Source organism: Mustela erminea, chromosome 18 (genome assembly GCF_009829155.1).
Source record: "Mustela erminea isolate mMusErm1 chromosome 18, mMusErm1.Pri, whole genome shotgun sequence".
In the NCBI taxonomy this organism is placed as follows: Eukaryota; Metazoa; Chordata; class Mammalia; order Carnivora; family Mustelidae; genus Mustela; species Mustela erminea.
The window spans coordinates 30,716,073-30,738,580 of NC_045631.1; the positions used below are offsets into that span (position 1 = coordinate 30,716,073).

General features: G+C 49.9%; 1 protein-coding gene across 1 annotated transcript; it reads left to right on the top strand.

The window, feature by feature from the left end:
• The first annotated feature begins 970 nt into the window (after window positions 1–970).
• On the top strand, window positions 971–20,483 carry C18H17orf67 (chromosome 18 C17orf67 homolog). The gene is made up of 4 exons (XM_032321979.1): window positions 971–1,051; window positions 2,192–2,292; window positions 18,253–18,390; window positions 20,050–20,483. Exons 1-3 carry the CDS (start codon window positions 997–999, stop codon window positions 18,367–18,369), a joined length of 273 nt encoding a protein of 90 aa, XP_032177870.1. The 5' UTR covers window positions 971–996; the 3' UTR covers window positions 18,370–18,390; window positions 20,050–20,483.
• The last annotated feature ends 2,025 nt before the right edge of the window (window positions 20,484–22,508 follow it).

Consider the following 22,508-nt stretch of genomic DNA (forward strand, 5'->3'; position numbering starts at 1 on the left):
CCATAAATGCCACATGACTTCCAGACATATTTTTAGAATATATTTAATCATTTTTTAGGTAATATTTACAGATGAGTTGAACTTAAAAGGATGTCAGCTTACCGAGATTCTCTTGTCTTTACAAAATCAATCTGAAGTCTGCACTGGGGGCTGCTTACCCCTCTTATTGACAGCATGTTGCGGGAGGCCTTTTAGGGTGTAACGAACGGGGAAGAGCAGTGGCCTTTAAAGACTGAAGAGATTGGCTCGACTTCCGCATCCGTGATGTGTGGACTTGATCATGGTCTGGTATCTCTGAACCTCACATCCGTCCTTGTAAAATGGAGATGGTGCTCGCTGCCATTTAACCCTCATCTCTAATCACACCCACAAGATAGGCAGGAAACCGAATTTCAGAAAGGGTAAGGATTTACTGAAGTTTGCGTTGCTAGAAAGAGGTGAAGCCAGGACATGAACCCTGGTCTTTTTGGCTCCACAGTCAGCTGAAAAAAAAAAAAAATTCCCCCTTTACGATGCCCCTTGCCAATTTCCCTGCCTACCTTTGAAACTCTCAGGAAGGTCAAATGGAATGAACGGGCTTTGGAGAAACGCCACACCGTGGGCATATGAAAGAGCTGATTAACAAAAGAGGTGCAAACAGTTGGAGCATACTCTGAAGCTACAGACACAGAACACCTACCGTAGGTGCGTGTAGGGTGTGGCTATGTCTGTTTAAATGAAGGGAATATCAGTGTTGTTTTCTCAAATTCATGCTCTGAACGTCCCATCGCAGAGGGGTAATTTCCTTGCTCAGGATGAAAACTGACAGGGATTCAGAGGAAAATAGTTTAGTGGTCATACTAAAAACTTGGAGTCAGATGCATTTAGCATCATACCGTAAGTGGAGTTAGTCACAGCATAAACAAGCTTGGGGCCGGACGTGGCTTCCTTCAAGTAGGCTGGCGCACTGGGGGCGGCATTCATTCTGCAAGGAGCTGAGACAGGAGCTAAGGCAGCATGGAGAAACTACTGGCGCTCATCATCTCCCTTACCTTACTGACTTGCTTCTCAGGTGAGCATTTCACTCTGAAAATGGCCTATTACTCTGCTGACACGATAAACTGGAATAAGTCTATTTCATATTAAATTTTTTTTTCATGTCAAAGAATATGTAATGTATAATAATTCAATGCTTGCCCTGCCAAGAGCAGGCTCCCAGAGTTGCTATCATTAGAGGTATATTATTTTTTTAGTCTTTAAATGTATTTGAATATTAATTCCTAGAAATGCTGATAAATCTTTAACTATACCATCTTTTATTTTTTTTAAAGATTTTGTTTATTTATTTATTTGAGAGAGAGGCCATGAGAGGAGGGTAGTGGCAGAGGCAGAAGCAGACTCCCCACTGAGCAGGGAGCCTGATGTGGGACTTGATCCCAGGACCCTGGGATCATGACCTAAGCCAAAGGCAGACACTTGACCTTCTGAGCCACCCAGGCGCCCCAACTATATCATTGTTTAGAGTTCATATGAGATCATCAAGACCTGACAGACTTTTATCGGATGATATCATTTAGCATTTATGTATGATTATTAAAACAATATTAACTTTATCATCATAATATCCTCTTTGAGGGGTCAAGTGTGATTATCAAGTTTAACACAATCCTATTCTCATGAAGAATTGCCCAATAACAACTTTTAGTCGATTTAGTGTTTTGGGAATTTAAAGAAAAAAAAAATCAAAGCAAACCTAAGGGACAAGAAACACATTGACCATAGAACTGAGGAAAATATGTTTTAAAAAACTTATCCAGGGGCAATTGGCTGGCTCAGTTGGTAGAACATGCGACTCTGGTCTTGGAGTCATGAGTTCAAGCTCCACATGAGGTATAGAGATGACTTAAAAAAGAAAGAAAAGGGGATAAAAATCCGATGTTCATGAAACTAGCTCCTACTTTTAAGAAATGCCCCCCTTGCCATGGGTAAGTCTGTTCCAGCCGTGCAGCTTCTGCTCTGGGCTTCCCAAGTTAGAAACAATTCAGAATTCTTCCCAGAGCCCTCTGTTACACGGCATCCTTTGGGACAGGTCCCTGTGAAAGAACTTTTGTGTTTGACCGTAATTGAACTTGCAAATCCCTGGTGTCGGCGGGTGAGCCGGGGCACGCGCGGATGTGCGAGAGTCCCTCAGGCCCCTTCCTGACTTTTTCAGGGTCCTCCCCGATTCTGACGGAAAAGCAGGCCAAGCAGCTCCTCAGGTCCCGACGCCAGGACAGGCCCAGCAAACCCGGTTTCCCCGATGAGCCCATGAGGGTGAGTGCTGGCCTCCAGCTGCCTGAAGGGAAGGTGCCATCATTTCCATGCTCCCCTGCATTCTGAAACTGATCCGGGTGCTGGTGTCAGCTCAGGGCCAGCAGCCCCGTGGAGGTTCTGCAGGGTCTTGGATGGAAGGGGCTCTCAGCCTGTCGCCCGCACCTCCGGAGGGGCCAGCCCCACTCGCCTACTCTGCACACAGTGTTTACAATGCACACAGTGGGGCTGACAGCCAGAGTCCCAGGATCTCCCATGTCACCCCTGAATGGGATGCTAGGGGCTGTGTGTTGTAGCTAGTGCCAACCGCATCTTCCCCTGCTTCCCCTGGGCATCGAGCAAGCTGGACCCGCATTCTTCGCCGGCGATACTGTCTGGACAGGCAGACTCCTTGCCCTGTTGCCTGTAGGGTTCTGCCCTCACCTCGCACCTCTGATTTTGGTCTTTAGCCCCAGGCCTGCCCTCTGGGTTTGTGGTGGCCATCTGCCTCATCTTTCTGAACCAGGACACCACCCCTGCCTTTACTTTGTGACTTGTGGGTGCTATCAGACCCTGCTGGCCCTGGCCTGGCTTGTCGCCTGCCTCCCACGGCAGAAGTACTGACATTTCTGGTATTTTTACCAGGATTAGTTCATTTAAAAGTCTCTTATTCAGATGTAGTATTAAAAAGAAAGAAAAAAAAAAGATGCAGTGTTGCAGGGTGGGGAAGAGTGCTGGCCCTCGGTCAGACTGTGTGGGCGTGGCTCCCCATTTTCTACCCTGCTGAATTTGGGCACCTCTCCTTGTGTTCCTGTGCCTCTGTACTCTCGTCTCTAAAATGAGGGTAACAATAAATATTACTTGCATTCCTACATAATATTATTGTTCTAAATAATAATACAAATAACTGCTTTATGAAGATAAAATAAAGGAATACCTAGTAAGACCCTTAGAATAATACCCAGCATTATTGTAACTGTTACATTATTGTTACTGTTACATTGTTGTAACAGTAATGACTCCTTTGAGTATTAAGTACCAGGGACCAGGCAAAGGTGTAGAGACTGGGAGCAGAAGTTGCTGGAATGCTGCTCAGAGTTGGTGACAGACACGGAGAAGGCAGTGAATTGGCTGTTACACCGAGTGGCTTAGAAATGAATCAGGGACAACAGGCTGTCAGGAGTGGACGTGGCCTTTCTTTCTTGACGTCACATGTGGCTTGGACTGTCTAAGCGCAGGGTAGAAGGGGACTGGGAGGGCGGCAGGTGCGAGATCAGAAAGGGCCGGAGTACCTCGGACTTCCTCTTATGTTCAGTGGAAGATGATGGGAGTTTTTACGTGGGGAACTCGAAGGGGCTGCGAAGGAATGCGGGTAGATACTGGGGAGACCGAGAGGGTGTGGAGAGAAGGATGCCTGGCTTCAGGCTCCCTGGGGGCTCTAACTGGCTCCTTGTGCTTTCGGCTTGATGTCTGGAGGGGCCGTTCCAGAGGTTCTTCCTCAGGAGCCCTAGGAGGCTGGGAGAATTGAAGAAGCTGCTCCCCTCCAGGTGCTCAGGGGAGAGGCTCTCAGGTGACAGAGGCATTTTCTCTGTCACCATCTGCCCCTGGCTCCTCTGAGCTCTGGCATCACGGGGACTGAAGGCATCTTAAGCATCAGGCAACAGGTGAGTCTGGAGTGTTGCAGCAGATGGGACTGAACCATGGCAGATCAGCTCCCTGCCTCTGGTGACCCTCGTGTGTCAGCCTCCATGCCATTCTAGACTTGTGTCCCCAACCATGGCTTGGTGTGGTTCTTCCCTGCCCAGAACTTCTGAGAGCTCCTTCTTTGACCATTTCCCTCCTCCTGGCTTCTAGTTACCACTGCCCTTCACCGGCGACAACCTTCGGCTTGCTTCCAGCTCTGTGATTTTACTGAATGTCTGGCTTTTGGGGTTTTGTTCTATTTTTTGTTTTGTTTTGTTTTTATTAACATATAATGTATTACTTGCCCCAGAGGTACAGGCCTGTGAATCATCAGGCTTACACATTTCACAGCACTCACCATAGCACATACCCTCCCCGATGTCCATAACCCAACCACCCTCTCCACACACCTCTCCCCCAGCAACCCTCAGTTTGTTTCGTGAGATTGTCTCTCTCCCGATCCCAGAGGATGCGGAGAAAGGGGAGCCCTCCTACACAGTGCAGCCACTGTGGAGAACAGTATGGAGGTTCCTCAAAAAGTTGAAAATAGAGCTACCCTATGACCCAGCAATCACACTAATGGGTATTTACCCTAAATATACAAATGTACTGATCCGAAGGGGCACGTGCACCTGAATGTTTATAGCAGCAATGTCCACAATAGCCAAACTATGGAAAGAACCTAGATGTCCATCCACAGATGAATGGATAAAGAAGATGTGGTATATATACACAATGGAATACTATGCAGCCATCACAAGAAACGAAATCTTGCCATTTGCAATGATGTGGATGGAACTAGAGGGTATTATGCTTAGGGAAATAAGTCAGTCAGAGAAAGATAATTATCATATGATCTCTATGATTAAGGAATTTGAGAGGTAGGGCAGGGGTTGTGGGAGGGGCAGGGAAGGTTTTGTTCTGTTTTTGATCATCTCATTATAGGCCGATCACCAATGACTTCTTTTACCTGCCTTGAATCTACCTTCTCTGGCTTCTGTGTGATCCTATCTTGCCTCTCAGAACCATTTCCCATCCAGCCTGCATCCAGCCCAGCCCTGCATGTCCCTCACTGAGACACGGACCCCAGTGTCCAGAACCCTCTGCCACTTGGCCAAATTTGGAAAAGTGCTCATGTGACCTACAGTTGACATGGGAAATAAAGATGCAATAAGCTATTTGGCAGCTAGCCTCCCTCAGTAGCTCTCATCCAGGGGTGATTTTTCTCCCCCATCCCCATGGACACCTGGCAGTGTCTGGAGACGTTTTGGTTGTCCCAACCATGGGGGTGGGAGGAGGGAGGGTTTGCTATTGGCATCTAATTGGATAAGGCCAGGAATGCTGCTGGACATTCTCCAATGCACAGGGCAGCTCCCATAACAAAGAATGATCTTGCCTAAAATGTCCACAGTGCTAAGGGTGAGGAACCCTGGCTACAAGTGCTGAACAACCTCTTTCTCTTTTATTCTGCATGTCTCTTACGCTATTGTTCACTATTATATTGTATTCTATTTTATTTATTATATTATATTACCTGCAAGCAGAACTGGCTGAATCAACAAGCAATTTCTGGTATCACATTTTTCTAGAAATGTTTCTTTTTTCTTTCTTTTTTAAAAAAGATTTTATTTATTTATTTGACTGAGACAGAGAGAGAAGGAATACAAGCAGGGGGAGTGGAAGCGGGAGAGGGAGAAGCAAGCTTCCCGCTGAGCAGAGCGTTTGCTCAATCCCAAGACCCCAGGATCATGACCTGAGCCGAAGGCAGACGCTTAACGACTGAGCCACCCAGGCGCCCCTCTAGGAATGTGTTTCTTAACCTTGGGTGTGTGCTGGAACCAGCTGGGGAAGTTAAAAATCTGATGCCTGTGTCCCGATCCCAAGGTGGGGGGGGGGTGGCCTGGGGTGTGGCTTGGGGCACTGGGTGGGTGTCACAGCTGCCCAGGTGGTATCACCAGGCAGCCGAGGCTGAGAACCCCCAGGGACAGGCCTTCTAGGACAGACCTGCCAGCTGTTATACCTGCTCGTAGTCCAGTCAGGACCACGAACACTAAGAGCCTGAATCCTTTAGGAAACAGTTCAAGGTTGAACTGAGTGGTATGGAGAGTAAATGCCCCAGTTTGCATTCAGCTCAGACAGCGAGAATGAGAGGGTCATGTGGTGCATGCCCAGAGCGCTCCTTGCTGACCCAGATGTGCACTTCATTATGCTTTCCATTGACTGGGCCTTACCAGGGGCGGGTACTGGGACGGAAAATGAGCCAGATTTTCTTCCTTTGTTCCAGGGGCCCGTGTCTGTTGTGTGGGGACATGCAGAGTCAGAGTGTTCTCTGATGAGGTTGCGGGGAGAGGATGCCTAGCTCTAACTGGAAGGAGGGAGGAGGCTGGGAAGGCTTCCCAGAGGAGGTGTTCACCCAGTTGAGGCTTGAAGGATGAGGAGTTTTCAGGCCCTGCAAGGCATGGAGGCAAGGCGGAAAGAATATAGTCCCCCTGGGGTGATTTCAGTCCGTATCCTGTCACTATGTAGTCATGGACTTTGGGCTTTGGGCTCGGGATGAGTCAATTTCCTTTCTCTGGAGCTCTCAAGTGCAGAGAGTTTGCTGAGAATCTAGCTAAGAGGTCTGTTCCTGGTCTTGTATTTTAGGGATCTGGATAGAGCTTCGGGGGACAACCCAGGTTTCCCAGTAGCCAGGCTGCAGCTCGAGGAGAAGCCTTGGGCAGCAGGACACGGCCCTAGGAGAGGAGCTGGGGTGGGGTGGGGTTGCTTAGAGGCCCCTGCAGGGTTTCTTTAAACAGAGACTCCTCCCCTCATGCCAGCCCTGTTGCCCCTGTGTCCCGCATCCTAGACTTATATATTGACCTCTCCCCCCATGTCAGGTGGGGTCTCGTTGTTGGCTCTTCCTTCTTATGGATTCGCTGAGAGCAAAATAAATACCAATCACCTGTCATGGAAAAGGAGCCATGTACTCATTCTCACTGAGCGGCTGACATCACGGTGATCCTGGTCCTATGTCACTGAGCATTGGACACAGTGACCCCACATTTGTTCATGAGGAAGCCACAGGGTGGGACCTCTGGCCGCAGGGGAGGTCAGGGTGGTGGATGGAACAGCCATACAGCCTACAGCCTGGGGACAGGCGGGCTAAGTCCCTTTGATTTGTTGGCAACCATACTTCCTTGCTCTCAACCTTTTGCCCAGATCACCTGCTAGCCTCGTCGTTTCTCTGTGCAAACCATCTGCTAGGGAAGAGGGTAGAGTGGGTGCCCCGTCCTGGGTATTCAGTGCACACATATCGTGCGTGTTGTGTATGTGAAGGTGTGTGTGTCTGTGAGGGTGTGTATGAATGTGTGTTGTATATGTGAGGGTGTGTCCGTGTGTGAGTGTGTGTATGTGTGAGGGTGTATATATGTGAGTGTGTGTTGTGTATGTGAAGCTGTGTGTGTGAGAGGGCAGGAGTACATGAGAGGGTGTGTGTGTGAGAGAGCATGTGTGTAGGGTTTGTATATGGCTGTGTGTGTCTGTGCATGTGTGAGGGTATGTGTGTGTGTGTGTAAGGGCATGAGGATATATGAGGGTGTGTGTGTGTGAGAGAGAGAGTGTGGTAAGGTTTGTGGATGACTGTGTGTGTCTGTGTCTGTGTGAGAATGTGTGCATGTATGTTTTGGAAAAGACCTTGCAGAATAATTTCTCAGAAGGTCTGGATTCCAATTCTCTCTCCTCCATTTCTGACTTTGAGTTGAGTCCCCGGAATATATGAAAGGACAGGCGATGGCAATGGAAGGTCCTGGGGGGCCGGGCTGGAAGGCCACGCCTATCACAGCAGAGGTGACTTCCGTTCGGCACTCAGTAGGAGCCAGCGGGGATTTTAAGTGGGGGAGTGACAAGACTGGAGCCAGGTGACAGGAACCATGCAGAGGTCTGGGACACAGCTCTTCAACGCTGCCCTTTAACTCCCACTACACATGGGTGAGGGGAAGTGACATTTTCGGACAGGTTACTGCTATTCTTTGCCATGGGACCCAGCAGACTGACAGGTGGATGGGGACAAATGAACAGAGGGAGTGATTTCTGGGGATTGTGTGTGCCTTTGGGAGCTGAGCCTTGAAACTCGCGCTCACTCCGGAGCTAAAATCACTGAGAGGTGCCTGATGGGGTTATTTTAACATGCTTGTCCCTTCTGAGGGGGCTTGCAAAAGCAAACAGATTCAGAGAGAAGAGAGGCCAGTGATCGGGGTGAGTGAATGGAGCTTTGGGGAGGTATTAAGAATTCCAAATGCAAACAAGTACGAAGATTTGCAGTAGCCCTCTCTACATCAGTATTTACTAAGCAATGTTAACGATCTTGACTCGTGGCTCAAGTATTGGCAGATGTTGGCTTTCGCGGACATACAGGCTTTTCAGAGGCAGGTTCAGACCAGCTGTGCCTTTGTATCCCGGGGCTGGACTGTTTCGACTGCACAAATCCTGCTGATATACCGCAAATTCTGTTCTTTTCTGACCATGTAGCAGGAAGGACACATGCTCTTGGGAAGGTGTGGTTCTGCATCGTGGGGAGGGCTGGTTTCCGCCCCGGAGGAGCGTAAGCATCGTGCAGGGATCCTTGACAGAAGAAGGTAGAACCCGGTGGGGATGGGGACAGACACCAAGAGGAGATGTGGTTCTGGGGAAGAAAACAGGAGGGATGTTGACTCTATGGAGGCAGCCGGGCAGGAAGCGCTGGGGGATGTGAAGAGAGGTTGAACAGAGAGAGAAGCAGGTGGGAAGGTGGGGGCTCAGGAGAAAAGTCCTCCCTGAGAGATAGCCAATAGCAGACACTTGTTCTGACAGTAGTGCCTGGCGTTAAATATGCCGCTATTCTGTGCCCTGCGCTGTCCTTACCCTCTGCGACCTCCAGACCTTGGGAGAAGTCTGCTAAGACGGCAACGTTGTGATAGTGGTTCTTTCTGGGGGATGGCCGGTGGTGGGAGATGTGCTGTGTGGTAGACAAAAGAGATGGTATCTCTCTGATCTGGAAGCCACTGTCGTGGTGAGAAAGGCCACGAGACTGATTTGGGAGAAACATGGCCCCCAAATCTTCAGGGATTTGGAGGGGAATGGGTTCTAGACCTCAGAGGAATTTGTTGGGCTCTCCCGGAAGGCTGGAATTTGAAGGGGGGGGACTGACCATCTGCGTTAGGTGTCAGCTGAATCACTTTGGGGGTCAACATTAGGACCCCAAGGACAGTTCACAAAGACATCATGTTAGAAGAGCTCTGGTATCATGAAGCCTCAAAATCCTCAGGGAGGAAAAAACAAACCCACCTGGGGAGAAATTGATGCATGGAAAGAAAGGTCGGGTTTATGTGTAGAGGGAAGAGAGGGGAAAAAATGTTTTGAGATTTCCCTGAATATTTCCTCAGTTGTGATTGTGCATGTATGTGGATTTTCGAGGCTTGGGTCTAAACTCAAAATGTGATCCCCAGCCCTGGCTGGTGGGCTTCTTGGAACCTCAGACTCCTCCTCGCACCTCCTGCAGACCAGTCTGCTCCTCCTCCAGGCCCCAGAGGTCCTGGGAACTCTTCAGTCTGAGAGACTAAGTGCCATCCTGCAGAGCTCCCTGGGAGGGGGACTCTTAGCCTCTGTTCTCAGCATCCTACGGCCCAGGGCCAGCCCACGTTTATTTTGTGTGACATAACCCATCTTTCCCCCTTCCTTCTGGGCACTCTCCTCATCTGGATTCCAGTCTTCCGGGACACCTTGCCTGACTTCTCTTCCTGCTTGGCAGTTTCTGTTCCTCCATCCGTTTTGCGGGATCCTTAGTCCTTTAAATGTAGGACAGGCCCAGGGCCTGCCTTCCCACCTCGTCCAGTCCCGTGACTATGGTGATGGCTGCACGCTGTCTCTCCCGGGAGCTCCGGACTCATTTACGTGACAGTCTGCTCGCTTGGCGACCTTTCCCAGACAGCTGAGACCCAACAGCCCTAAGTTGGGTCTGACACCAGCTCCTGCTCGTGCCTTCCACAACGGGGTAAATGGTGCCAACCCCTCGCGTAGTTTTGTGTGCTCCCAATCTCGACTCTGACCACTCCTCGCCCTCCACCGCCACCACAGGGGTCCCTAGAGGAGACGGAGGAATTCTTTCTTGTCTGCTTCCGTGCTTTCTCTCCGGATCCCTCTGTGTCTGTTCTCGACACCGCAGCGAGAGTCAGATGTTAAAAATGCGAACCGGATCTTGTCCCTCCCTGGCTCAAAAACCTTCCAGTGGTTCCCTGCTTTATACCCAATAAAATCCATAGTCCTACTGCGGTGAGCCAGACGCTGGAAGCCTGCGGGCGCCCTCCCTGCTCCCACCGCAGCCTCCCCTTGGCACATAGGCCTCCTCCTTGTGCCTTCACCCCACCAGCCTTACCTATCTCTTCACGGCCGACATAAGGCTGTGTGGTAAGCGGGGTTGGGTTTGTTCTGCAACTTGCTTTTTTTTTTTTTCCCATTCAACCATATATCTTGTCCCCACCCCCACCCCACCGTCCTATTCATATGTCGACCTCCTAACCCCCTGTCGGGGTCCAGCGAGCTCCCTACCCCTCTCTGCTAAGTGGAGAGACAGCGAGAAGTCCGTGACCCAAAAAGGGGCTTGGGGACTCTCACCTGGCCACACTGGGCCCCTACCCTTGGACTTGCGCCTCCGAACTGTGAGAAAAGAATTGCTGTTGTAGTAAGCGACCCAGTCTGTGGTGTTTCGTTAGAGCAGCCCAAATGGACAAAGGTGCATTTCAACTCAACTTACTTAGCCCTTCCTGGAACAATGGTCATTTTTTAGGTATTTCCAGTGTGTGAAAAAGATCCTTATACACATGTGTTTGGCCAAGTTCAATGATAACAAATGGGATTGCTGAGACAGAGGGTTTAGGTACTTTTAACTGAATTAAATCAGGGCACATTGTCTGATCAACTGTATCAACCCCCCCCTCCCGACCTTGAGCGCGTGTAAGAATCCTGGGGTCCCTACGCTCTTGCCAGGACTTTCAAAATGGAAAGAAATGAAGTTTTAAGAGATGATGTCACCTTCCAAAACGTCTCTCTGTATGCATGTATGGAAACAGGTTGCCAAATGATAGTGACAGTATTCTCTCGGTGATAACATTTGGGGCAAATTTTTTACTTTCATCTTTACGTCCTTTTTGCGATTCCTCAGTGTATTCATTTCCCGTGGCCTCAACTACAAAGTGCCCCAGATGGGGCAGCTTCTGACAGCAGACACTGATCCCCCCTCTCATTAGTTCTCCAGATTTAGGGACTAGAAGTTCAAAATAAAATCTTGGCAGGTTTGGTTCCTTCTGGGGAGCTCCGAGGGAGAATCTGTTCTGGTTTTCTCTCTCAGCTTCTGATGATTGCTTTAGTCTTTGGTGTTTTTTGGCGGGTCTCCGTGTCCACCATCCCATGACCTCGTGTGCTCTGTGTCCCAACATCCAAATTGCACTCATTTCACAAGGACACCTGGATGGAGGGCCCACCTTTGTCCAGTGTGACCTCATCTTAGCGTGGTTACATCTGCAAAGACCCTAATTCCAAAGAAGGTCACATGGGCAGGTTCTGGATGAACATATATTTTGGGGGGAATGCATTCAATCCACTCATATGTATACTCATATGTATACATCTCCCAAACACAACACAGGAGAGGGATAAAAGGCGGCCGCAGGTGCTGGGTCTGAAGCCCAGACTTGCAGGGGTCTGCATGGACACCTTGGAGCCATTCATTGGCATTAGAAACCTATGAGGAGAAGCAGGTGTCTGCAATAATGTTTGAATTTGAAGCTCTCTGATCGCACCTGCCTTCAGCTCTTGTCCACCTGGTTAACTCTTACTCATAGAGATTCCCTGTAAATGATGTCTTTTTCAGGAAGCCTCCCTGATGCTCCAAGGCTCCCCACTATGAATTAGAGCATTGCTCAGGCATAACACAAGACAGCTACTTCTTCCTTCCTCCCTCCCTTCCTTCTTTCCCTTCCTTCTTTTGATTTTTATTTATTTGTTTGACAGAGAGAGAGAGAGAACAAGCAGGGGAAAGTGCAGAGGGGGAAGCAGAAACAGGCTCCCCGCCGAGCAGGGAGCCTGATGCAGGACTCGATCCCAGGACCTCGGGATCACAACCTGAGCTGAAGGTAGATGCTTAACTGACCGATCCACCAAGGTGCCCCAAGATAGAGATTCCTGACTTTTTTTTTTTTTTTTAAGATTTTATTTATTTGGGACGCCTGGGTGGCTCAGTTGGTTAAGCGGCTGCCTTCGGCTCGGGTCATGATCCCAGCGTCCTGGGATCGAGTCCCACATTGGGCTCCTTGCTTGGCAGGGAGCCTGCTTCTCCCTCTGCCTCTGCCTGCCATTCTGTCTGCCTGTGCTCACTCCCTCTCTCTCTCTGATAAATAAATAAAATCTTTAAAAAAAAAAAGATTTTATTTATTTATTTGACAGAGAGTGAGATCACAAGTAGGCAGAGAGGCAGGCAGAGAGAATGAGGAGGAAGCAGGCTTCCTGCTGAGCAGAGAGCCTGACGTGGGGCTCGATCCCAGGACCCTGAGATCATGACCTGAGCCGAAAGCAGAGGCTTTAACCCACTGAGCCACCCAGGTGCCCTGTGACTTTTTTTTTTTTTTTTTTTTTAATGTGTCTCTCCTACTAGGCTGTTCTAAACTGCTAGAACAGATGGACTTTTTGTTGGACTTCTGGGTCCCCAGCACCAAGCACAGTATATGACATTTACTAGATGCTCATAATACTTATTTCCATTCCCCCCCACCTTTTTTTTTTTTGCTACTCTGCAGGGGAGAAATTTTGTAGGACATTATTCTACCCTATAACTGGTAGGTTATTTCAAAGAAATCTTTTAGATGGCCTCACTTAAATTCATTAAATTTTTCCTAATCATCCCAGAATTTAGGGAAGAAATTATCTGCCAATAGCTGGGATGGGCCATGGAAATTCTTTAGGAAAAATGACATTGGAGCTAAAATTATGTCTTTTGTGAGTGTGTTTGTAAGTGCTCATGTGCCCTGGGAATATGTTTTCCACTCTACTCTGGCCTGTGTTCCTTTAAGGAATGTTCTCGTTGGGCAAGTATAAATCATATTAGCTTTATTGTATGTAGTCTTTCTAAAATATGCTTTCATGTTTAGCCCCTTGACAAATAGATGTAGTAACTTTACTACCCTTTTGTTCCCCACCATCTCAAAGGCCAGTTTGGAGTGACTGTGATGTAAATTGCACACATCAGTGAGCTGCCTTTTTTAAGGGCTAAGCCCTCTGGGGTCCCCGAGTAGCTAAATTCCCATCCACCTTTCTGCCTTGAGGATTACCTTGTTTGCCCTAATGAGCAAAATGATTCATCCTCATGCTGATGGACTTCTAATTGCATGCAAATGTCAGAGGAAGGATTTGCCTCCTTGGAAAAAGTTGCTGCCTTGATAGATTAACTGTCCCCTCTATAACTCTCAGCTTAGATAGGGTCGAGCAAGTGTTTCACTTCATTATCATACCACTGCCATCCTAAAGGATCACTTCCAATTTCCTCTCTAATTACTGAGAGATTATTTACTTAATTCCTTACAGCTGGCATGAGACATGGAATGCAGATATTGGTTTTTGTTTTGCTTTAATTTTTTTTCCTCTTAAAAGAAAGGAATCTCAAAAAAAAATTAAAACTTATTTTCCATCTATCCCTTCTTTCTCGATCCAGGAACATTTGAGTTTATCGTTAATGCTGGGTCATTTCTAACGCAGCCAATGCAATTGTTGAATTTGTGGTTTTCAGCAGATTTGCCGTTGGGCTTTTCATCTTTGACTAATGATTGCTTCTAAGCCTTTGTGGCATATCCCTTTTCCTAACATTTTAAATAAATAGGGAAATGTCATGGAAACCAGCGCTCGTTTCTTTTTCTCTCTAAGTGTGTGTCTGCTCTGGTTGTTTTTCTTCAACGCTCATTTCTGCTGCTGTTCAGGAGTGTGAAATACCTATTATTCTTCAAGGCTTTTAATGTACATTTGGTGTGGGTCATTACAATGAGAAAATGACACAGATGTTGAGGAAACTTCCAAGGGGGATTTAGAAGGATTACAGAAAAAGAACGGTCATGTCATCTATCTATTCACTCGTTTGCAGATTTCTCCAGTGGATTCTATTGAGGTCCTACTCTGTGCCAGCACTAAGCCCTATACTAGGCATACCTTGGTCACTGCCATTGAAAAACCAGTTTGGAGATTTGGCTGAGTGGGACAGGGATTACATGAGTGAGGATGCAAATGAGCATATAATTAAAAGAGGCGTGCAAATGCGGGGTGCCTGGGTGACTGTGTGTTAAATGTCTCCCTTCGGCTCAGGTCATGATCTCAGGGTCTGGGGATTGAGCCCCTTGGTGGCCTCCCTGCTCAGCAGGAGCCTGCGTTTCCCTCTTCCTCTGCCCCTCTTTCACATGCATGCTCTCTCTTTCTCTCAAATGAATACATAAAAAAATTTTTTTTTTAAAGAGGCATGCAAATGCTGTATACCAGTGGCGACATTTGTTAATATCCCCACTGATCTCATCAGAAAAGTCTCTTAAGGATTGGGAAGCTGTCAGGCTCATGGGAATAAATACAAGTTTTCCAAAATTCTAATTTCCCTTTTAAAGCTTGAAGCTTATTGTTCAGTAACTAGAACAATCTATTGTTTTCCTTGAAGTGACAGGCTCACTTTATTCGTTTTTGGAAAGATGCCTGTCACACATAGCTAGTTCAGTCCCTGACACCAACAATCCCTCAAGGACTCTTTTTAGAGAAAAGCGCTGGACCTGGTGCTGCCTGAAGGCTTCCCGTGGGGTCACTTTCTTCTGTTTCACAGGGGTGTTCTTCAGTGAAAAGGACATTTTTGGAATATTCCCTATTTACTTATGCATTTTCACTGTGAGTGCACGATGGTCAGACATACAAGGACAGGGGCCCTTGGGTGGCTCAGTCAGTGAAGTGTCTGCCTTTGGCTCAGGTTCTGATCCCAAGGTCCTGGGATCGAACCCCGCATCAGGCTCCCTGCTTAGTGGGGAGCCTGCTTCTCCCTTTCCTTCTGCCGCTCCCCCTGCTTGTGCTCTCTCTCTGTGTCAAACGGATAAATAAAATCTTAAAAAAAAAAAAAAAAAGATACAAGGACAGTGATAGTGGTTGTCACTGCCTTGACTCTGGTTAAGATTTGACCTTGTGGAGCCCCTAGGGAAGCACAGACTCCACTTTGAGGATGCTGCTTTTGTCTCCCATTCCACAAGCATTTACTATCAGTTTCCTATGGACCCATTCCTGGGAGGGAGGCTCCATCTACCACCTTAATGTCTATCAGATCTTTCTTTTCTAGTAATAACCCCAAGGAATCACGCAGAGCTTAAGGAAGAGACTTCTTGCAAAGGCGAGCCAGAATTCAGGTCAACTAGCGAGAGATGATAAAGGATCCCAGGCTAACAGCCCCTGGGTGTGAAGGGGAAAGGCAGGCTCCCGGAACAGGAGAGGACAGCCCCCTAGGAGCTGTGGTCCTCAGGAGTGGATGCCACCAGCAGACCCTCTGGGTCTCCTCCAGTGGCCTCCGTCTCCCCTGCTGGTGCGCCTACAGCACACTCATCTGGAAGCCCCAGGTCAGGGGAGTGTGGGCTGCACTTCTAAGCCCGCTTCTCATCGTACAGGGCCACGTGAGGGAGGACAGGAATGAATTTAGACGAGTGGAGGGAGACTCCAGGTGTGGCACGGAACTTGTATCATTTCATTTAATCCTGATAACCCTGTGGAATAAGTGCCCGCGCCATCCCCATCTTGCAGATGGACATAAGGAAACCGGAGAGGGGAAACTCTATGGGCAGGGTCTGGGTTTGAACAGACCCTGAACCCGGGCTCATACCCTGACCTCTAAGCCTCTCTACCACATACCGTCTGGCACACAGGTGGGCAAGAAGATGGCCACGTGGGCTTCCTTCCCTCAGCTGCTTGCCTGGACCAGTAGAATAAGGAAGGCTGTGTGCTGGAAAGACTTGGTTCTTTTTTTTACAAGACCCCACACTGCTTTTTTGTCTCCCCAGTTCTTCTTTTTCTGCCCAAAGACTCCCCAGACAGGCCAGGACAGGGTAGGATTCAGCCCCAAAATCACAAATGGGTCCTGAGAGCTGGTGGGGAGTCTTTGTCCCACAGCGGGGTCCTGCAGGAGCCTCTAACCTTTGGCTTCCTCCTCGGTTGCCCCAGCGACTCCCTTGCCTGGGACAAGGAGTGCTTTTGACAGGTCAGATGAAAACAACAACGATAAACAAAACAGATTCAAACTGCATGGGTCCTGAGGGAAAGGGAAAAAAAAATCAGGAAAACTGGGCACTTTGGAATTAATTCTTTTGCACCATCACTAAAAAAGGTTTTTTTTTTTTTTTTTCATGCTATGTTTAATACAGGGTACAGACTTCCTAGAGGGTTTCATAGAAATTTAAACACTTAAAGTCCTCAACTGGATTCCTCTCTTAAAGCTTTATCAGTGCCATAGGAGGGAGTTCAGGATTTAGGATTTTTATGATATTTAAACACACCAAAACCATTTACTCCTGTATCGATATTACTGACTACGATTGCTCTCTCCCAAAATGAGATGCCACGTCTCTGATTACTGCCCTGCTGTTCTGGGTTACCCGAATGCGTTTATAACAAGATCTGTTTTCTACTTTGCAATGGTTCACATCCCATCATTACGGCACCCCGACTGCTTTCAGAGCAGTGTCCACAGCATAGCTTCACGTTGAAAATCATTCCCATCTTCAGGTACTCTCTTTTGGGGAGAAGATGCCTGCTGGGTCCTGTGATGTTATCCAGAGGTGCAGGCCAGCCCTGAGGGCACAGTGAGTTGTTACCCTCTCCTCCTTTCAGGGGGGCAGGGCCGGCGATGGCCCGAGGGCAGCTGTGACCATCTTTGGGCAGCATTTTGGACAGGTCACTGTCGGGGGCGGGGCGGGGAACGGAGATGTGGGGGGCAGGTGTGGTGTTGGGGTGGACAGGTGGGGGTGCTACGGGAGGGGGGAGGGGTGAAGAGGCTGTCACGGCCTGGGTGGGAAGCCCGGAGGACCCGACCTACCGATGTGGCATGGATGGAGGAGTGCGCATCCGGGACTCTCAGGAGTTGACTCGCAGTCCCACTGCTCGGTGTCAGGTTGAGGCCGAGGGTGAGGGAGATGATGCTGGCTTGCTTTCCCCAGTAGACGGTTTCGGAGGCGGGAGGCACCCCGCGGCGAGCTGCTTTCCACTGTGAACACGTCCCTCTGTGGGGCGGGCCCCGTTTCATGGGAAGGGCATCCTACAGAATGTGGCTTTTTGTGACGGGCTTCTTGCCCATAGGGGAATGTTTTCAAGGTTCCTCCACGTTGCAGCATGTGTCTGTGCTTTCTTCCTTTTTACGGCCGAAGGAGTAATAGTCCGTCGTGTGCATCTACCACATCGGATCTCTCCATGCATCAGCTAGTGATGTTCAGGTTGTTTCTACTTTTGGGCTGCGGAGTGTGATGCTGCCCCGAACGTCGGTGCCCAGGGTCTGTGTGGGCTCACGTCTGCGTTTCTCTGGGGCGTGCACCTGGGAGCAAAACTGCCAGGTCACACCCGGCCCTCCATGCTTGACATGTCGAGGAACTGCTAGGTTGTATTTGGTCCCCATCTCCCTAGTAACATTTTGTTGGCTTTAAAGACTTTTTAATTTGATAATAATAGAGCAACTTCAGCTTTCTTTCTTTCTTTCTTTCTTTTTTTTTTAAGATTTTATTTATTTATTTGACAGAGAGACAGAGAGCACAAGCAAAGGGAGCGGCGGGCGGAGGGAGAGGGAGAAGCCGACTCCCTGCTCAGCTGAGCAGAATCCCACCCAGACCCACTGAATCAGAAACTCTTGGGGGCAGGGGGGCAGGGGACCCCGCCCAGCCTTCTGTGTTTTGAAAAACCCTCCAGGTGATTCTGAGGCCTGATCACAGTTGAGGACCCCTGCTTGGGGTATAACGAGGAGCAGGATTTCCGGATTGCAGCAAACAATCGTTTTTCAAAGTGGTGGTTGCACGTTCCTGCCAGGAGCTGTGTGTGTGAGTTCCTGTAGATACACACCCTTAAGCACTTTGGGTTGTCCGATTTCTTTCTTTTCTGTCTGACTGCTTTTCCCTGCAGAGAGGCGTGGGTGTGGCGGGTTCCCCTCGGGTCCTGCCTGCCAGCCTCCCTCCCCTGTCTCAGAAGCACAGCCCGGTCGCTCCGCAGCGGCTCAGCTGTCACTGTCTCCGCTGTGTGGGTCTGTCTGGACAGGAATACATGCACCATCTGCTTCGCCTGGAGCATCGTGCTGAGGAGCAGTTCCTGGAGCACTGGCTGAACCCTCACTGCAAGCCCCACTGTGACAGGAACGTGGTCCACCCCGTGTGAGGGGCTCCAGCCCAGCCTCCGGTATGTCTCTTCGCCCACGGGCCTTCCGGGTTAGGGAGGTGGCAGTGGACAGCACGTGCATGGGCTCAGAAGCTTTGGAGGCCATGGCTTAGGGGAGCCGGCTAACCAGCTGGCTGAGGGCTAGGGAGGGAGTGGCAGGAGTCGGGCAGGGGAGAGAGGGGGCAGCCAGGTCGAGGGGTTGCTGGGGACAGAGAGGGAGCCTGACCCCTTCTGACTCACTGAGAGATCCCAGAGAGAGGAGGTATGGGAGCCTGTTTGCTGTCCAGAAGAGGTCGCTCTGGAATACAAAGCTGGAGAAGGTGGCTTGTGGAGACTTGGGTTTTGACAGGTGGGGTCAGCAACTACGGCCCTGACCAGTGATACCCATCGTAACCATCTCCAGTGTCACCAGGACCAGCAGCTTCTTTCCTGCCTTCCCCTAGCCTTCTGACCCTGGGGTCTGCCCGGCCCACGCATTCCTCCCCCGTCTTGCTCTGGCTTTGCTCTTTCAGGCTACCCGAGCTGGTCTGTCAGCGTTGCCAGGGTGCCTGCGCACCCTGCCTGCTCCCACGCCAGGCGGCTTGCCTCTTCCCGCGCTGGCTCCTCCTTCCCAGATCCTCTTAGATAAAGGAGCAAATCCCTTCAGAGGGTAAGCCTAGTGGACGTCAGGCCTCCTCTGTCATTTTTATGGATGAAGCAGGACAGGATACAATTGGGTCGTTTATCATCTGTGATTAAGAGACATCTTACATCTGCGTTGCCGTTGATTCTGTGCTACTGTGAGTCAGCAGAGGAGCACTCCCTCTAGGGTGACGCTCTTGAGAACTTCCAGAGGGCTCGCTCTCCCACGAAGTCTCCTGTTTGATCCTCTTAACACCCCGGTGCCATTTGAGGGCATGTGTTTAACCCCATGTGATGGAGGAGCTAAGTGAGCGTGATTTAGTACTAACTCCTGCCAGGCACTGGCTGGGATGTCAGTCTTCTGCCAACGCCGAATCCCACACTCTTCCTGTAGACGGCACTGCCCGGTCCTCTGTGTGTGGGGAGGGGTGGAACAGAAGTTCCCTCTTTCAGGGGTGTGGGTTGGGCTGACTTCTCTCCGGAAAGGGAGGACTTGGTGCTATTGTGTGGGCCGGGGAGAGAGGTGTGGTTTCTGGGTTGAGCGAGCCCCACCCACAGTGGCACCCTCCTTGGGCAGACGGACAGACAGAGGCCTCTGCCTCTGGGTGGGATGGGCCGGCCCTGTGGGTGAGCCCCGGGTGGGGACCACTGGCTTCTGCAAAACAGATTCCCCCGGAGGCCTCAGGGCAGGCAGCTCACACTTACACAGAAACAGGGAAGCCGCGGGGTGGGGGGGGAGAGGGGTGGGGGGGCTGGGGGTGCACCGACTTGGAATGTGGATTCAGAGAGCATTCAGATTGTGAAAAACCGTCATGGGGGGAAAATGCCCAATTTCTCTCTGTTGCCTCACCGACAAAATAGGGGTAGTAAAGGCTCTTCCCTCATACGGTTGTTCCGAGCATGAAAAAAGTCAGTGTCTGGAAGACAGAGCTGCCTGGTACATCCAGGGAGGTGCTAGGAGCTGACGGCTTCGCTTAGCGGCTTCTTCCTTCCCGTCCTCCACTCCCCTTTATATCAACTTGACCATCCCATGATCGTTCTTTCCTTGTTCTTTTCCAGCAAGCTGTCTGAGAAGCCACGACCCGGCTACCATCAAAACGGGAGGAGGCGCCCTCTTGCACATGTGTTTCAGCTATGAGGATGCATGTGTTCAGACTTCGGGCGTGGCAAAGGCTGCCTTGGGGATTAACGGCAGATATGTATATAGAGATGCTGCTTCGTTTTACTAACCTGAGTCACTCATTAAAGCCAATAGCTTCAAGTATAACCCCCCTCCCCGCATGGCCTTCCTACAGGTTTGATGGGGGCAGGGCGGGAGGGGAAGCTCAGCCCGGGAGAATGTAAGGGCACCTCAGGCTCAGCTGACTGGCAGGCTGCCTGCTCTCAGGGCTCTGGGGAGTCTTGCAGGCCTGCCCTGGGGGCCGTGGAGGCCTCTGGTCGTCCATTCCCCTCCCCACCTTGTCTGCTCTAATAAACGGTGGTGTTCAATTTGCTTTCTGTGACATCTCCTTTCTTTCTCCTCCAAGAAAATCCGAGATTTCCCTCCCTGTTTCCTTTGTGAATCCAGCATCAGAAAGCTTGCAGCTCGGGGGCACCTGGGTGGCTCAGTGGGTTAAACCTCTGCTTTCGGATCAGGTCATGATCTCAGGGTCCTGGGATCGAGCCCCACGTCGGGCTCTCTGCTCAGTAGGGAGCCTGCTTCCTCCTCTCTCTCTCTCTCTGCCTGCCTCTCCACCGACTTGAGATCTCTGTCAAATAAATAAATAATATCTTAAAAAAAAAAAAAAAGAAAGAAAGCTTGCAGTTCTTTGAGTAAGTAGATGGAGGAAATGAAAACTCCTAGCAGTTTTTCACAAGGGCCATCTTTATTGGCAAAGAGATGACTTGTCTGAGGCCTGCCCTGGACATAGAGCCATCACTGACTACCAGGCGCACAGCCTGGTCTTCTAGCCAAGGATAAAACTTTTCGGTGGAAAGTGGGTTGTAGCTTCTCTATCCCTCAAGTGCCCACAACTCTCAAAATCAGAGGTTGCAGGGTCAGAGACCAACAACAGCAGGAATTAGGAGGGCCAGGGAAAGTGGGCTGAAGGGTCCTAGGGAGAATCGGGCATCCTCAAAAAGAGGTACCCTGGGCTACAGAGTGGGGGGAGCCCCGTCCCCTGTCCCAAGGGAGCCTGGGCGGGCTTGTCTAGGGAGCCATCAGAGAGTGTCTCAGGGCCAAACCCTGAGCTAGGATTTTTCCACACTAGGATTTTCGTTGAATCATGACACCCACTCCATGCACTAAGTAGATGTGGTTATGATTCCCATTTTATAGGTGAGAACACTGAGGTTTACAGAATGTTGATAGTGTATTTGTTCTAGGTCTTGGCTGTAACAAATTACCAGAAACTTCGTGGCTTAAAACAATGGGAATTCATCACCTTACATTCCGAGGACAGAAGTCCAACCCGAGTCTCCCGCCTCAGGGCTGCGTTGCTCTTGGGAGGCTCTACGGGTGAATCTGTTTCCTCATCTTTTCCGGCTTCTTGAGGCTCCTGCATGTCTCTTCCCCCTCCTCCATTGTCAAAGCCAGCAGTGACAAGTTGCACCTTTCTCACACGTTCCATTTCTCCTGCCTCTCTCTTCCACTGTTAAGGACCCTCGTGATGACATTGGGCCCTCCCAGGGAAATCATGGCAACCTCACTCGCTTCAGGCCAGTTGTTAAGTGCCTTTAATTACATCTGTGACCTCACCTCTCCATTGTCATGTAAGGTAACGTACTTACAGGGTCCTGATATCTTGCAGGAGTGGCAGAGCATTAGTCTGCCTCCCACAGGCAGTGTGTTGAAGTTCACACAACTGGTAGGTCAGGTAGGAAGCCCCTCACTGCCCTGGGCCACCCAAATGCTCTGTCCCTTTGTCCTAACCCTGAAATCCTTCTGCCTTGGATTCAGTAGTTTTCTCAACTGAGCTCCTTGAGGGCTCAGGATGTGTCTTTATTGGGACACCACCACACCGCTTACCTGGTAGGGGGCCCTCCGTTGAGTGTCAGACCCATTTCATGGACTCTGACCTTGAACTCACGGACCCTGACATTGAACATGTGGACTCTTGACGTTGACTTGCCCAGGGCATGTGGAATGGTGGCAGACAGAACGCTCCTGCCTAGGGCCCCATGCCGCCTGCCTCTTGGGGGCTGAGAAGTAGGAGCTCAGTATGTGTGTGTGGCCCAGAATGCAGGGGGCTGAGACTAATAGGTCAGAAGGGAGAAAAGGACTGGAGAAGAAGTGAAAATACAGCGGACCCACAGGGAACCAGGGTCTTATGTCTGAGGAGAGGAGGGTCCTGGTTGAGCTTCTAGGAACATTTCTCAGGGGCAAAAGCTCTCCTTATGAACGGAGGAGATGCTTCATCTGTCATATAGAGCCTGGCTTCCAACCTCCTCCCCATGACACATGGATATGCTTTCCCAGAACACACTCCCCTGACACAGACACAGGGGCTAGAGCATTGTAGTTGACCATGAGCTTGCGG